Raw genomic sequence first — 18,044 nt, 5'->3', positions numbered from 1 at the left:
ATTCCATAAAAAAAAATAAGGGTACACATTTTTAATAATAATAATAATAACATTATTATTATTATTATTATTATTATATTATTATTATTATTATTATTATTGAGGAGAGAGACATGACAGGAGAGAAACTACAGAGTACCATTTGTTTGACGGTTTAGATTATGGAGCCACCCACCACGACATGACATTATAAAATAAATAGCTTTTTCTTTTCTTTTTCTCTAAAATCCACGTCTATAAGATTTAACTTTATTTGACCCAACATTATTTTCTCAATTATAAAGTTTTTTTTATCAAATACTGCACGTAATTATGTGTTTAAGATTTTAATTATCATTTAAGATATAGTTCGAATTTTTTATTCTTTCCTGACAATACGTAATTAGGACTTCTTTTCATAAAAAGTACCAGTTATGGAGTTTGTTTTATTTAATCTATTCCCTAAAAGATAAAGTCAAAATAACGTTTTGAAAAAGAGATATTCTTTAAGCAACTGATAAATTGAAATTAATTTATTTGCTCGATCGTTTATAATTAAAGGAAATATTTATGTTAATTACAGCTACTTTTCCATGTCTGTTCTCTGTTATTCACACAAAAAAGAAGAAGCCAAAAACAAATATTATTCTTGTACTTTTATGTTTATCTTTTTTATTATATTATTCGTCACATTTTCTTTTACTAATAGAGTTGGGTGTAACAAAAGAGATTGACGTTTCATGATTTAATAAACTAAGGTTTAAAATTTTTACTGGATAAAGTGTGTACGTTTGAACTGTTATTCAAATAATATTATATATTTTTGAAAGAAATATAATAAAATGTAATTACATTTTTTTCTTAGAAAAATACTCAATTTTACAAAATCTAAATTTAATTGAATCTTATAAAATTTATTCTAATATTATATTAAAACACGAATTTTAAATTTTACTTTTTCTCTAAAATCAATTTACGAAATGAGTTTTAGAAAGAAAAAGAAAAGGGAAAAAGAAAAATATAACTAATCGAACGGCCAAAAGAATAAGAATGTGCTTGACAGTGTGACATTTCTCTTTGAGAATGAAAAGTCACAAGCAAAACTGATAATAATTGCTGATAATGTTTTCACCCTTTCGGCATAGCGCCATTTATTCACTCACAATAACTTAAATAACACATTTAAACAATAGTTAATGCTCAATTTGTTTTTTTTTTTTTTTTGCTGAAGATGGAATAAACATATCGAGTGAATGTGAAAGAAAAAAAATTGAGAAAAAAAAACAAGTAAAAATAAATGCCGTTAAATAAAAACAATAAAACAATAATTTATTTCCCATAAAAGATTAACAGACTACAATTAAAGGGACTTTTGTGAAAAGGTTATGCAAGTGTCATCAGCAGCATACTAAATGGACCTGGTTTCTCCTTAAAAAAATTATATATATATATATATATATATATATATATATATATATAAACTTGTAATATTTTAAATTTTAAGTATTATAAAGAAATATGCAATTCACATAAACAGTATAATGACTGTAGGAATAGGAAAGTGAAACATCAAACAATCTTCCCTAAAGTATATTTTTAAACATCTCCTCAAATCAAAATTACCAATAAAAGTTACTTAGCAGGTAACAAACATGATTAGGTCGTAATTATAATTTCATTAATTTCAAACCTGTTTTAAAACATAAATAAAAATAAAGGTAAAAAAAGGTAGATTATTACATTTATTATAAATTTAAGATTTTAACGTCACCTATCAAATTTAAGAATAATTTTGACAAATATATCCAAACAGCATACAAGGAAGAACTTTATAGCATAACATACAAAAATAGCTAAGCTAATTTGAAGAAATATATGAAGGAGTATTTTATGAAGATCTCACTCCAAACATTATTAATATTAAATTATATTATGAGTGGTATTATTGTTATGATTCCGTTGAATAAGTTGTGTGATGAGATTAGTTTATGAGAAGGCAAAGAGTAGGAAGTAATAGTGTGAAAATTTGGCAATTTCGTATAAATCAAAGACTAACAACAGAAAGAAAAGGTATTGTGTTTTGTTTGGGTGCAGGAAGAAGATCGAAATGTAAAATTAATATGTTGCGGTGTGTTTGGAGGTCAGGGTACATTGATAAGAAGGCACAGCACATGCACACATAGTTGTTGGAATTCTATACTATAATTTTAGGAAATTCATATGCCAGACTAAATCTTAAATTAAATAAAAGTTAATAAATTAAAGAAACTCCTAATTTATTCTCTTAAACTTTTAAATTAGAAGTGAGTCACATTTTTAGAAAATAAATTTTTATTCTAATTATAAAATCAATATCTAAAATAACTTTTACATTCTTATATATTTATAGATTGATTTTATATTAAGCTAATCCGAAACTTCTAATAGATTAAAGAGTATATATTTTGAGCATACTCTCAATAAATTAAACAATACTCTCAAAAAATTTTGATATCTAAATTATAATTCATTATTTTGATATCATATAAGTAAAAATAAAAATTTAACTAAATTTTACAAAATCAATTTATAAAATAAATTTTATATTCACATATATACTATTAACATTATCTCTATTTAATACAAAATTTATTATCTAAATTCAAATCAAATCTTATTAAGACTTTTTTTTATTAAGATTTTTTTTTAATTTTCTTAAAAAACCACTATGGTAAAAATAATAGAATAAGAAAATCACCGTTGAGACTCTCGTGATAAAAAAAAAGCTTTTCTTTCAGAAAGATCCCTATAATAATATTCAATATCATTATAGGGAAATTTTTCGTTTTTTGCGTTTAGAAGAAGTGATTTTTCTTTTAACTTGGGTAATTGAAGCGAAGAGGGGATGGAAGTGGTGCAAGACCGTGTTTGGAAAAAAGTACGTAGAAGAAATGAAAAGCCTATGAAAACGAAATTAAATACGGAAAGTGTACTCCCAAAAGATGTGCTTTACAAGTCAGCCAAAGTGTCCAAACACGCCCCCACTTTCCATCTACTCACTCCCACCAAACTTATCTCATTTATATCTCATCAATGTACTTTAATTTTAATTTTTCAAACCCACATGCTATTATCTTTTACTTATAATTACACCAAACCTATCTTTACATAAACTACTTCATTCAAAAATTAGTTGATTTCTAAAAACACATTACTATATACTTATAAATTTAGTTTTCCGTTGCATTCTTCGTAGAAGTTGAATATTTCTATTTATTTTATAAAAAGTTATATTTCCTTTTCTGATTCGTTATGCTATACTCGTCTAAAGAGAAAAAAAAAAAATTCATCATCGTCCTCGTATTCATGTTATAAAATTGTTGTCTCATTCTCGTCTTCACTCAATAACAAATATTTATATTTATAAACATGATATTATCAAATATTCAACATTAAAAAAAATGTAATATTGTTCTTCAAGATAAAAAATTTTAAAAAGAAATTATATCTATAATAATGTACATTTCAAATTAGAGTATGAAATCAAATTTCAAGAAATCAAAACATTTATTAAATTTACAAAGTTAATGAAACAAAATTGTTAAAATTTAAAAAAACCTTTAGAAAAAATCAAAGAAAAAAACATATAATCAATTTGAAAATATTTTAAATATCTTTTTACTCCCATATTTTTTAAATTTTAATGAAATATTTTACTTTACAGATTAATAAAAGTTGCAATGCGTTCCTTGAATAAAATCACATTAAGGATAAATATTGAACCAATAATAATTGAAATTTAGCATAATTTTTTTATCTTTTGAATATTTATATATGTTGGACGATGATAAATAAGATTGAAGATAATATAATTAAATTATTATATTATAATAAATAATTTTTTTTATACCATTGTGGTAATAAAATTATAGTATGATAATTAAAATATATTAAAGTAAAGACTAAAAATACATTTTAAAATGTTGCGTTGTTTTGACCAGTTTGAATTTGGAAAGTTCTTTGAGGAAAAGCAGGAAAGGAAGTGGAGAGTGCATTGAAAGCACGCAAGAGGTACGAATGTACGTTAGGTTTTCTCCACTCCAAAACATGCACACATGGTAATTCCCTGTTTGGCCCTCCCAATTGCAAAAAGCCAAACAAAAAGAAAGCGTTAGGCATCTATCTAATTTTAACGATTGCGACAAGAGAAAAACTGAACCACCTAAGATCGCTTTTAATATTTCCGGAACATCTCATTTATTCGGTGCTTTCGATTGTGGAACGCTCAATACGCATCACGTTTCACCATTTTTTCTCCAAAACTTTTCCTTCTGCTAGTGCCTACCTTTTTAATCATTATTATTATTATTATTATTATTATTATTATTGGGCTAAAGATAAGGATGCAACTTTTCTTTTTTCTTTTTTATGGATATGATCTTTGAGACTTAGTGCACTTCTTTATTCCACGTACAAACATCTCCCTTTTTAGTATTCAACTCAACTATCCTCTTTTAATAACTGATGCATCATCTATTCGGTCTATTGACGGGAAATTTTTGTGTAGATTACACACAAACATCAATAACATCGAAGTCAGTTATATAAAAAATTGATACTACTTTTTATTCAAAATACTAAGATAATGAGTTAACAAGTCTTTCACCTTTATATACTACTCTACTTCTCATTTTTATCTAATATGAAACTTAGACTCACTTAAATTTCCAACATCGTTATCTTTTCCCTACAAAGTCCTCTTCAATTCAAACATCTCCACCAATATGTTACAACTTCTAGAAGTAAGTACCCGGTACTTCTGTGTACCATCAAACCTTCTTTAATCCTTCAAAAGTTATACAAGAAAAGATAAATAAAGAACGATTCTGCCACCAGACATTATCTATTACTATAAACTTATAAAGTTTTATCTGAAAATGGCTCCAACTACAGTATAGATATTGTTTATTGGACTCTTGTTGGGGAGTCTGTTACAGTGGAGTATTAAAAATGGGAAATGCTGTAAGTGTTTGAGAAAAACTTCCAGAGAAAGATATTATTGAGAACGAAATCAATCAAAAGTATAAAGAATATATACAAAGGGGAAAATAAAAAACTGTTACAACAGTAACAGAAGAAGAGATCTGTTAAGATCTCTATCAAATGCAGACCGATGTGAGAAATTAATAGGGAATTTCTTCATGCACCTATACTTTCAAAATTTCAATCATAGCATGTTGAAATTAATAGAAGAGGACGGGGTGAGATTTTTTTGTGTGTGTTTTAATTATGATTTCAAATTGTGTAATTCATATATATTTCAAATCACAGAATTAAAAATTTTAATTTTTGTTGTTGTTGTGTGATTTGAAATGTAGATTTGCTTCATGAATTAATGCGTAATGTGAATCTATATTTTGAATTATATAATTTGTAATACATATTTATATTTTGAACTGCAAATTTTGAACATAATAGGACGTTCAAATTGCTTTTTCTAGTATAATCTGAAATGTAAATTTAGAACATGACATACAAATTATTTTTCAGACTTCATAATTCAAATTTTATAATAAGAATTGTAATTTAGAATATAATTTTATATTATATATTGTACAATCTAAAATACAATTTTAGAATATACAAAGTAAAGGTAATATGAGGTGTTGTTTCTTACAAATGATGGAGGCAATGGTAGTACAGGGGCGTGAAGGAAATCTAAAATGAAATTTAGGTTTTAAATCAATTTTTAATAAGGGGTAATTAAGGGATTTTACTTAGACTGTGGGTGTAAGAAGAAAACATGAGAGTGCAGGAAGAAATTCTCCAATTAATCAATGTACAGGATTTGATGTTGAGCTTGTAAGTTCACATATATATCTTTGTATTTCAAGGCCGAACTTAACCCATTATTTGTGTGCCTTATTGAAGTATAGTTAGCATTTTAGTTGCACAAGATAAATGCTTTATTTATACAATTAAAATAAAAATAAAAATAATTTTGATATATAAATTATATTAGGTTGAAAAAGCATTTAGTTCCTAAAAAACAAAATTATTTAGTTTAATGTTATACGTTTAAATTATCATGTTAGTCCGTTCAAGAAAGCTGTTAGTGTTCATGCTTTTGTAGCTGGTTACTGCATTCTTGGTTTAGGTATTACATAATGGACTATAAATCCTCTCTAGTGAGATAAAATGAACATTTTATACATATAATGGTTGATGATAATATATTATCAGATCAGATAATTTTTTGACAATATTTTAACACTGTCTACGTCTCATTATATTAATATTTATAAGGGTTAAATATGTTTTTAGTCCCTAAACTATTGGCCGTTTCTGGTTTTCGTCCCTCTTTCAAAGTAAGGTACAATTTGGTCTTCATTCTTTTCGAAACGTTCGTTTTAGTCCTCGGAATTTTGGTTTTAGTCCTCATTTGTTGCTAGATGAGGACCAAATTTTTAAACAGTGTTTAATTTTCGAGGACTAAAACGAACGTTTCGAAAAGAATGAGGACCAAATTGTACCTTACTTTGAAAAGAGGGACAAAAATCAGAAACGGCCAATAGTTTAGGGACTAAAAACATATTTAACCCTATTTATAATTATTATTATTAATTATAGAATGATTTTAGACCTAATAATATTAAAATATTATTAAAATATTGTGAAAATATCTTTATCAATGTATTAACACATACTTCTTCAATAACATTTTTAATATAATATAATTATCAATTTTTTTATTGAGTTTAAAGTACGTAATTATATCATTATAGTAACAAATAAATAGAACCAATGAAAAAAATAATGAAATTGTTTGGCATACACGGGAGCCAAATTTGGTCTGAAATTTCGCATATGGTTTATTTTGATTGAACGATGAAATTGGCGGCATAGGGTTATTGAAAGATGTCATACAAAGATTGAAGAAACAGAGTAGAGAGAGGAGCTTATTAAGGAATATGATACAAAGCAGAGGAAATTGAAGAGATTAAGAAACGGTGGAGTTGGTTAAAGTTAAGTCCTTATCGATAGCTTTTTTGGCAGTGTCAAGATCCTCATCGAAGAACATATCCCAATGCCCATCCCACTTGATGAAAAACTCAGTATCCTCGTGGTACTTAACCCTATGCACATCGCCTGCGGGAGTGAACAAGTAATCCCCAACAATCAGATCGTATCTCTCTTCCTTCGTCAGATTCCAAACGCTCTTCTTCCCTTCCAAAACCACCAAGTCGTGCCCGAATGTGTGGTGGTGCGCGGGCTCCACGCTTCCGGCCTTGAACCTCACGAACGCTGACGTCGGAGTCTCCCTCACGATCTTCATCGAACCGCCCGGAATCAACTCGATCGGATTCAGTTCCCGGTTCTTCACCAGACAGCACACTGCGCACGTATCGAACGCTCCTTCTTTACCGATCTCCGGCATCTCCACCAGTGAGTGGTCCAGAAACGTCTGGATCTCCCGCGGCCAGGGCTCGCCCTCGTTGGCGGGACACGCGGACTTAAACGGCGTGTTCAGCCACGTGTCCAGGATCTCGATTGCGGCTTCCGGCGTTGTGTACTTGCCGGAAACGGCGAGTACGTTGGAGTTGTTGATGGAGCGGGCGTTGATGGCGTCGGAAGGGGTGAGGCAGGTGGCCGCGTAGACGCCAGGGAATTTGTTGGCGAAGATAGAGACGCCGGCGCCTGTGCCGCAGGCGACGAGGCCGCGGACGGCGGAGGATTGGGAGACTCGGCGACCGACCTCGGCTCCGGCGGAGTAGTAGGAAGAGGTTCCGAGATCCTCGACTTCTATGCTGAGGGAGCGGAGGTGTGCGACGAGGGCGTCTTTGAGAGGAGTTCCGAAATCATCGGCGGCGGCGATGATTTTGGCGGGGCGCGTGGGTTCTGCAGCCATGGGCGATAATCGGATCGAAGGATTCTTCGGTGGAGTTCACTCACTTCACTTGCACACACTCTCAGCTGAGACCCAGGTACAATGAATCTGCCCCCTTATTGCTCTAAGTAATCTAGGATTTCAATAATATCTATCTTTTTCTCTCAATAATGTAGGGCCCATTTGTTTTGTTTTTTCTAAATGCACACCCAAGTTTTTTAATGAGGCCGTGTTCAGAAATTATGCTTTGGTTGATTTGTATGGATTAAGGAAACAGAATACAAACTGAAGAAAAAGAAAAGTAAAAGTTTGTAATAAACTTATTTTATTGTAATAAAAAATTAAATCAATTAAGTCATATTATAAGTTATAAAATTATCTTTAGTCTAATTTTAATGAAAATGACTATAAATTAAAATTGAAAGATTAATTAATAAAACTGGATATATAATATTTAAATTTATTTTGTTAATAACATTTCATGAAATTACATATTTAAAAATAATTAAATTGAACTTAATCAAAATAATAAATATAAAGATTGAATTGAACATAAAATAAAATACTAATATGATATTTATACCAACACATGATACATGCACTTAAGACTATAAATGTAATTGATATTGAGTTGATAGATGAATATTTTTTTAATTAAAAAAAATGAAAACATATATTGTTTATTGTTATGTTAACTTTTAAAATGACTTTAAAAAAAGTTAATAAATTAATACAAAACAGGACTTCATTAAAATACATTAAACAAACTTAATAAAAAAGTAGAAACTAAATTAGCATTTAAATAAAGAAGAATATAAGTCTAAGGAGGACCTATTTTCATCTTAATTAAAATTAATTATTTATTGTTATTGTCAGTAAGTTATATATAGATCCTTTTTTTTTTTGCTTAGAAGAAGTGAAATATATTCTTTTTTCTTAATTTTAATGAAATAATTGTATAGATTTCTGTTGTACTTATTTCTCTCCCTATCTAACCGTGTGTGTGTATATTTGTGAATTTTTTAAAATTTATTATCAAGATTAAGAGTATATGTCTTACTATCGAGAGAAAGTTATGATAAGAGGTGAAATTCGCAATATTTAAGAATGCTCGCATGAATTTTACTCACGAACAATGCATTAAAATTGATTATATAAAAAGTATATCTGAATGATTGAAACATTTTAAAAATAGTCGACGCTGAATGGTCTAAAGTTGTAGGCATGTTATTATTGTACACAGCCTAGAATACGTTGTCACTTTAGGTGGTGAAGGTTGTCAATTGAAATGTGAAGAATTTTCCGGTACCAAAAAGTAATATTTTTAGCAATTGATTACATAACAAGATTAAAAGTAAAACTTTGATTGAAAAGTGATTTTTATATGTTGATAAGAAGGCGAGGTTGCTTTAATGTTAGAAATGGTGATGTTGCAGATAATCTTCCCCATATAATATGTTATAAGAAAGAAAGGGTTACCTCTGTATCTTGTGTGCTGTGTAAGGGGAATGAGTTTCTTCCTAATTTGAATTCTCTATTAAATTTGTTTGTCTGTATCCTAATGTATGTTCTTGAAATCAAAAGATCAACAGATTTTGATATTATAAAATATATTATTTTTTTTAAAATATTAATATTAATATATGTATGGTAAGACTGTTTAATGCGTTGCAAATTAGGTTGATGGTTCAATCAACTACAAATTGGACGGTGTTGTATAAAAGCTGACATAATCACGAACAATATTTCCTGAGGCGTGTAGATTCATTGTCCTTAAGGACTTATTCGCGGTGTATTGCGCAAACCTCCCAGGATACAACAGTAACTTTTCATAATTTCTGAGGATCTCAGAACTAGCAAGGATATCTTAAAGAGAGAATAAAATAAACCTAGAATATTTTTAGGAGAAGAAGAAAAGAGAAAAATGAAACTAAGAGAAGAAAGAATGAAAGAAGAATGATTCTGATGATGTGTTTTGGAGTGAAGGAAGTGTTCTATTTATAGAGTTCATGGATCAGGCCCATAACATAAAAAATCTCTTAGAAAATTATTTTTTTAATAAATATTAATGTTGCAAAACGATGGCAACAAGGCACTTTGGAAATATCTTCAAAACCAATCGTTAAAAGAAAACTTGCGGTCCAAGCTCGAGAGAAAACTTCCGCTTTTGATGGTACAACTTTTGCAATATTATATTAAAATAATAACAATCCCCCACATATTGCAAAAGATAAGAAACAATGATTGGAAGAAAAAAAAGAAGAAAAATCCTGGATTTTATAAGATGTAATGCATCAGAGCTGGTATAGCAAGCTATATGAACCAGTCCTAGATCGAGAAACTTAACACACAGTGTAGTTGGTATAGCAAGCTATATGAACCAAAGACACTTGAGTGTGTTAGAGGTTTATCAATCACAGTACACCCCCACAATCTTTGCTGTTATCGTTGTGATGCGCTTAGTAGGCCATGCACGTGTCAAGTATTCATGAATGCTCTAGAGATCATGCCAAGATCTCATGCAAGCGGCCCCACTTGACACTCATATAGGTGATTTTATCAAGTGTATGTTGCAAATCATACACCATCCATAAGGGATATGAAGATCATTAAAAACTTTGCTTAATTACAAAGTTAAACCTCTCAATAATGCAGTCTCTAGCACTTTCACACACCATAGAAATGAACATATTTGATTTAAAATCAAATTAGTACTATAAGAACTAACAAGTGACTTGATTTTACCCATATGAACCTTATTCATGGGATCTCCAATCACAAAGGTTGGGTTACCATCACTTGTTTGTTTGCTAGTGGCTTAAGTCTCATTCCCCTCGATGTTTCTAAAATCATATTTCTTCTCAAGAGTTTTGTCAGAGGATCTGCTAGATTCCGTTATGACTTCACATAGTCAATGGAAATAGTCTCACTCTTTAGTAGCTGCTTCACCAAATTGTGTCTCAATTGGATATGTCTATTCTTTCCATTGTAATTCTTGTTTTTAGTTATAGCTATTGCCGATTGGCAATCACAGTGTATTGACACCGATGAGGTTGGTTTCATTTCTAGTGGAATGTTTGCTAAGAAGTTTTTCAACCACTCAGCCTCACTATCAACCATCTCAAGAGCGACAAACTCAGATTCCATTGTTGATATTGCAATAATTGTTTGTCTGGCTGATCTCCATGTAATCGCACCACCCCCAAGTGTGAATACATAATCGCTAGTGGATTTTGTCTCATCTGAATCAGAGATCCAATTAGCATCACTGTACCCTTCTAGTACAACAGGAAATCCACTATATTCAATGGCATAATCCATTGAACCTCTTACGTATCTTATAAGCCTGGAAAGTGCATCCCAATGTTCTTGATTTGGACATTGAGTGTACCTACTCAGTCTATCTACTGCATAAGCAATATCAGGTTTAGAAAAGCTCATCAAGTGCAGTAAGCTCCCAATTATCTAGGCATACTGAGGCTGAGATAACGATTCTCCTCTATTTTTCATTAATTTAGAGTTAGCATCATAAAGGGTACTCACGAGTTTGAAATCATAATACCTAAACTTCTTAAGAAGTTTCTCAATGTATTGTTCTTGTGATAATAATATATTATCTCCCTTCCTTATTATGATTCTAACACCTAAAATTACATTAGCTTCACCCATGTCTTTCATTTCAAAGTTCGATCTTAGAAACAATTTAGTTCTAGCAACAATCTCATTGCATGTACCAAAAATTAACATGTCATCCACATACAAACATATAATGACACAATCACCATTTTCAAATTTAGAATACTATCAATATCATTAGGTGAAAAGCCAAAATTTATTTTTTTGAGTAATTAAGTAAAATTACCTACACCCCCACAATTTTAAATATATTTTAGATTGGTAAACGAGAAAATACCTAGTTGTGCTTTTCTCTTTGTAGGTAAAATATACGAAAATTTACTCAAGTACCTCATCTTCTTCGTCCTCATCCGCGGTCCTTACAAATGCGATCAGAAACCATAGTTGCTACGAGCACCTTGGCAGCCTCCGGTAGTTATGGATTTTGCAAATACCGTCTGAGTTCTGAAAACAAAGTTTTGATCCTCCAGGATTGAGTTGTTGATGTCAGCCATAAGTCCTTAAGATTGTTGTATAAAAGCTGACATAATCACGAACAATATTTCCTGAGGCGTGTAGATTCACTGTCCTTAAGGACTTATCCGCGGTGTATTGCGCAAGCCTCAGAATACAAAAGGAACTTCTCAGAATTTCTGAGGATCTCAGAACTAGCAAGGATCGAGAATAAAATAAACCCAGAATATTTGTAGGAGAAGAAGAAAAGAGAAAAAAATGAAACTAAAAGAAGAGAGAATGAAAGAAGAATGATTCTGGTGATGTGTTTTGGAGTGAAGGAAGTGTTCTATTTATAGAGTTGATGGATCAGGCCTATAACATACAAAAATCTCTTAGAAAATTATTTTTTTAATAAATATTAACGTTGCAAAACGTTGGCAACAAGGTACTTTGGAAATATCTTCAAAACCAATCGTTAAAAGCAAACTTGCGATCCAAGCTCGAGAGAAAACTTTTGCTTTTGATGGCACAACTTTTGATATTATAAAATATATTAATTTTTTTAAATGTTAATATTAATATAAGTATGGTAAGACTATATAATCCGTTGCAAATTAGGTTGATGATTCAATCAACTACAAATTGGACGGGCAGTCTTTATTTTGATCCGCATGAGTCATCGATAGTTATGGAAATTAACTGCTTGATCATAAATCCAAATAATTAATTGACAATAAAAATATAATTATCAACTATTGAACTGTAATTAGACTAATATTAATTAGACTAATATTAATTAGAACTCACCTCAAAACCTATAAATACAAGAAATTAGGATGATATATATTTACCAGACTGTTAATATTTAAACTATTAAAGTTGAATTAAATTTAATATAAGAATGTTTTTTTAGGTACTCATGATTCAACAAACAATTACGACAAAAACTTAAAGACAGTTTCAAACCCTACACAACTCATTATATTTTGTACCATTCACCTCAATCCTATATTCCAAAAAATATATTTTTATTGTCCAAGACAACACTAAAAAAAAGCTCCATAAGAAATCTAGTTCTGAGAGTGCAGATAGCTGGATTGGTATAAAATAAAGGAAGGTCTTCTGGTTGTCGGAGCCATATGTGATTCATAATTCGTAGAATGACGTTTGAATACTCACGAAGGAATTTGAAAATAATTTAATATTATTTATGTGTTATTAATATTTATAATTATTATTATTAATTGTGTAATAATTTTAAACTAATCATATAATAATACATAAATGATATTAAAATATTTTTAAAGTATATTATCAAGTGTCTAACCCTTCCAAGGCGGTGATCTAAGCAATTGACAATATCAATATATATTCAATCACACTTATCTAATACACTGTTTTGATTAATAATCAACGGCCGTCATATTAATCACACTCTATTCTAAGAAAAATACTATAAATGTTTTGAAGTTAGGAAATACGTTTTTAATTCTGATATCCATGATGAAAAAGAAACATGGGTGACTAAGATGGTTATTTAATTTTATGTCAATCAATTGGCGCAATTTAATGCAGTTTAATGGCATGAAAGTGAAATCATGAAATCCTTAAACTAAGATATGACATAAAAAAAACCATTGGAGATATTTCGGAGTAAAATTGCTGAACATTTTTAATATATATAATAGTAGTAGTAGATATGAGTAACTCATGAGTTAATGGACATGAATGAGTAGACATTTGTTATATATTAACAAAAAAAATTATTTTCATATTATATGTGTTTTTAGGTTTTTGGGATTAAAATTACTTTTAAATATGCAAATTGTTTTAAGACTTATATTTGTGGTGTGAAATTTATTGGGATTTATCTTTTAGAAAAAAAAAATCATTTTATTAATATTTTGTTATATAACATTATTTTAATTACACTTCAAAATCAAATTTCAGTTGAGTTTACTTTTAGATAATTTAATTTAAATTTTTCAAAAAATATTGACGTATATATCATACACGTACAAATATATACAAATAAAAAAACTCAAATATTTTTATTCTGGCAAGTAGCATAACTTATGTTTTTTGACAGGCATAATGCGTACGAGACTCCTGTCCGCCACATAATATATGGATTTATTTATCTCTTTTTCCATCAAAATCTACCTAATATATAAGAGATTAAATATTTTTTTATTAGTATTTTATTAGCAGTTAAACTTGTAATTTTTTTTTAGTTTTCTTTCCAATCTTATTTTATATTTCTCAAATAACAAAATAATAGAACCCGTAACGTCTTTCTCATTTTCCTAATATATGTTTATCGTAAACTATTATTATTTTCATACTTAACAAATTTTTACATACATTTTATTTAATTTTTAATCTCTTTCTTCTTTACAGATAAAAAATTAACATTTTTTTTAATGAGCATCAACAGTGTCGCTTTTGAAATAAACTATTTTGAAATCATAAGGTGCGAAATAACCATCCGAAAATCATAAGCATTTTATGAAGGTTTATTTCTGAATACAAAAAGAATACTTTGACACGGTAAAACTTGTTGACACTCATTTGACACGCCGTGGGGCCCAAATTATATTAATGTGCTGAAGGGTGATTCGGTCATTTACACGGTAAATGAAACGCTGGGTTTTAGCAAAGTTTTTCTCTCTCTGATTTCACTTTGCCGTCTCTGATTTCATTTGACTCATTTTGTCATTCACTTTTGCACCATTTCATTTTCGAAGAGGAAGTGTTGTGCTAAGGTTGGGCACGATGGAGAACGCAAGAAGACTGAAGAGGAAACGTTCGTGCTGTGGTAGGGTTGGGGCTGATAGAGAACGCGAGAACACCGAAGAGCAATTGTTCGTGTTGTGCTAAGGTTGGGCTGATAGAACGCAAGGTGCCACTTAATCGGAGGGGGTATGCTTCTTCTTCGTTTCTTCTTTTCTCATCATTTCTTTATCTTTTCATTTTTTTTGCTTCATTTTCGTAAACCCTAGACTAAAGGGGTCAAGGTCGTGAGAGGGAGAGTTGCGGTAGAGAGAACAGTAAACGAGATCGGTGGCGAGTGAGAGGCACTGAGAGAAGAAGGTTTGGGGAATGGTCTAAATTTTTTTTCCTTTTATATTTTAAACCCCTTCTACATCTTTTTTTTATTGATTATTCACTCTGATGTTTGCACAGTTTTCCCTTCATGTTCAAATGCATTTTGTTCATCACACTTACTGATTTGTTTTCTTCATGTATGTATATACCATTTCTTCTGTAACTAAAATAAAATTATTGTGGTTACATTAGTTCTATTGAAAGCTGTTACTTAGCGAATTTTGTTAAGTTCCAAAAAGGGTAATTTGGAGGGGAAGAATTGGACCAATGATAAGGAAACAAAGGAATACATACATAAATTACTTTCTGCTTTATAGTTGTTAATACTATAGGTTGTCAGATGATGCTAGAATTTGTTGGTGTGTGATGGAAATAACTTCAACAAGGTGGACAGATGAGAAGGAATGGAAAGTGAAATCTGAAGTTCATTTTTCTGAGATACAGAGCAAACTCATAGATTCGGGTTTAGGGTTTGACTTAATTCCCAAAATCAGATTATTAATAAAGACTATCAAAACATTATAAGCTCTATTTAAGTCAATATCTATTTGATGCAAGGCTAAACCGTCATCCTTAAAATTGTAATTGTGGCACTCCTCATTGTGATTGAAACTAAGGGAGGCTAGGATTGGCCACAAATAAAGTGTCTTTTCTTCACAAATGAACAATGAAATGTTGTAAAAGGACCTTCAATCAAAACATTCATAAAAGCTGCATTTAGTCTAGGATATCAAATTGGCTTCCCTTAGTTTGAATTTCATCGTACAAATACATACATTCTCTACATAATTTTTTTGTAATATTCCTAACAAATCCTCCATACAAATTGCTGCATAAGTTAAATAACACCATCCAAGGGAGACCGGTATCATGTCATTTAAAAGGGGTGTTTCTGTTGGTGTTTCAAATCCCCTGAGCACTTTTTTAAGAGAGCTTATGAAAATAATAAAAAAGATATTCCCATATGGGCACTTAGTGATGGAAAATATAATTAACCTTCCTTTTAAATGTAGTATTGTAAAATATTCTTGTTTTACTGCATACTTTCTGAATCATTTTCACTGGGAACCCTGAAATAAGAGCATCCGAGAATTTCTCCCTTCTAGTAGGTTTCTCAATTTTTTTCTTCTGTTGAACAACTTCAGACCTACAAAAGGATCCTGAGTCAATTGTTAATACATATCTTTGTTTAGTTTGCTAAATTGAACTAAAACCAAACTTCCTTTCATTTCATTACTTTTTGAAGTAATATTATACAACAATGAAACAAATTCACTGTGGCCTCCTTGATAGGGTTAATCTCTTAAGTTGGATAGGCCAATTTTCAACATGTGTCATTAGTTTAGAAGATTGTTATGCTATGTACGCTTTAAAACTTGGATCTTGTCTTGCGGATTTGACTTTCTGTAGAATAAATATGGAATTTTGGAGATCTTTCTTTGATCTTGTATTGTTGTGAATGAAGCAAACTTATGTCATTTGTCTCTTTTGATATCAATGTTATTTCTTGTTATCCTCTTACAAACCCTTGTTTCTTTTATTTTGTTTTCTTAAAAAGAATTTGCATGCCTAGTTATGTTTGGTAACTGAATTGCCTATATTATAAGTGGAATCTTATAACAAAGTTAGCAATTCAGAACCGTACCTATCTGTTTAGGCTAAGGACGGTGGGAAATTGAAATACCAGAAGTGCGTAAAGCTGCTTTATCCTAAGATTCTGAACCAATTAGATGAAGTGTTTATATAGCTATAATGTGAACATTCAGTGTAATTATATATGGTTTTTGAATGTGATTTTGTTGTGAGAGATGTGTCTATATATGTGTTCCATTTAAATCTGTTATGGCTGATATTGTTGCAGAAAATGAAGTTTTGCTTGCTATCATTGTTGACCAAGAGGCGACCATTGCCAAGCTTGAGAAAATGGTTGCACTGAAGAGGCAAGGGGTTGCTCATGTTGGGAACTCACATTCAAATAAAGATTATGACATGGTAGTTGATGATTTTGGGACAAGTAATTCACAGGAAGATTATGAGCTAGTAGTTTCATCTATTCTGGTTTCAAAGTCTAAGAAAGAAATAGAGATGGAAGGTGATGATGTTGAGAAGTCCAATTCTAAGAAGAATTTTGAAAGTTCATTGTAAATTGTAAATTTGAATGATGTTAACTGTTGTATTTTTTTATGAAGGAAGGTTGAATATATGATCCATTTGTAATTGTTATTAAGTTGTTCATTTTCCAGGTTCAATGAATTTGATTTGGGAATACATTATTTTTTATCTTCTTTTTGTTCATAATGCCAATTCAATTAACCATGTGCTTCGTTACAGATAAACAATAACTAAAAAAGTTTTTAAGTCAATGCAGTTAAACATTTGATTTTTTCCTGCAGTAAGTGGTTTTTTCATTCAATATCAATATCAATATCTTGGATGTAGTAAGTGGTTATCTACTAGGTCCTATATGGTTATTTGTGAAAGAGGTTCTGTACAACAATAAAGGTGGTTTAATTCAATATCATCATCACATTTCTTAGGTTCAGTAAGTGGTTATCTACTAAGTTGTATGTGGTTATTTATGAAAGAGGTTTTGTACACAAATAGAAGTGGTTTAATTCAATATAAATCACGACATTTCTTAAGTGCAATAAGTGGTTATCTACTAAGTCCTATATGGTTATTTCAGAAAGAGGTTCTGTACAACAATAAAAGTTGTTTAATTCAATATCAATAATCATTTTTCTTATGTGTAGTAAGTGGTTATCTACTAGGTCTTATGTGGTTATTTCTGAAAGGGGTTATGTATAACAATAAAAGTGGTTTAATTGAATATGAATGATCACATTTCTTAGGTACAGTAAGTGGTTATCTACTAAGTCCTATGTGGTTATTTATGAAAGAGGTTTTGTACAAGAAATAAAAGTGGTTTAATTGAATATCAATCATTAATTTCTTATTAGGTGCAGTAAGTGGTTATGTACTAAGTCCTATGTAATTATTTTTGAAAGAGGTTATGTAC

The 18,044-nt window shown here is 30.1% G+C and overlaps 1 protein-coding gene and 1 long non-coding RNA gene across 2 annotated transcripts; one reads left to right on the top strand and one right to left on the bottom strand.

Moving 5' to 3' along the window:
- Positions 1–6,805: 6,805 nt before the first annotated feature.
- Positions 6,806–8,070, bottom strand: LOC124824779 (DNA damage-repair/toleration protein DRT102). The gene has a single exon (XM_047297285.2). The coding sequence runs from the start codon at positions 7,865–7,867 to the stop codon at positions 6,959–6,961; it is 909 nt and encodes a 302-aa protein (XP_047153241.1). The 5' UTR covers positions 7,868–8,070; the 3' UTR covers positions 6,806–6,958.
- Positions 8,071–14,337: 6,267 nt separating this feature from the next.
- Positions 14,338–17,293, top strand: LOC148200939 (uncharacterized). The gene is made up of 2 exons (XR_015786052.1): positions 14,338–14,839; positions 16,887–17,293. It is a non-coding gene; the product is annotated as an uncharacterized LOC148200939 (long non-coding RNA).
- The last annotated feature ends 751 nt before the right edge of the window (positions 17,294–18,044 follow it).

The sequence above is a fragment of the Vigna umbellata genome, chromosome 4 (genome assembly GCF_029865625.1).
Source record: "Vigna umbellata cultivar VRB3 chromosome 4, Vumbellata_1.0, whole genome shotgun sequence".
NCBI lineage: Eukaryota > Viridiplantae > Streptophyta > Magnoliopsida > Fabales > Fabaceae > Vigna > Vigna umbellata.
The sequence above is the reverse complement of the archived record's forward strand: the minus strand, read 5'-3'. Positions and strand labels throughout refer to the sequence as shown.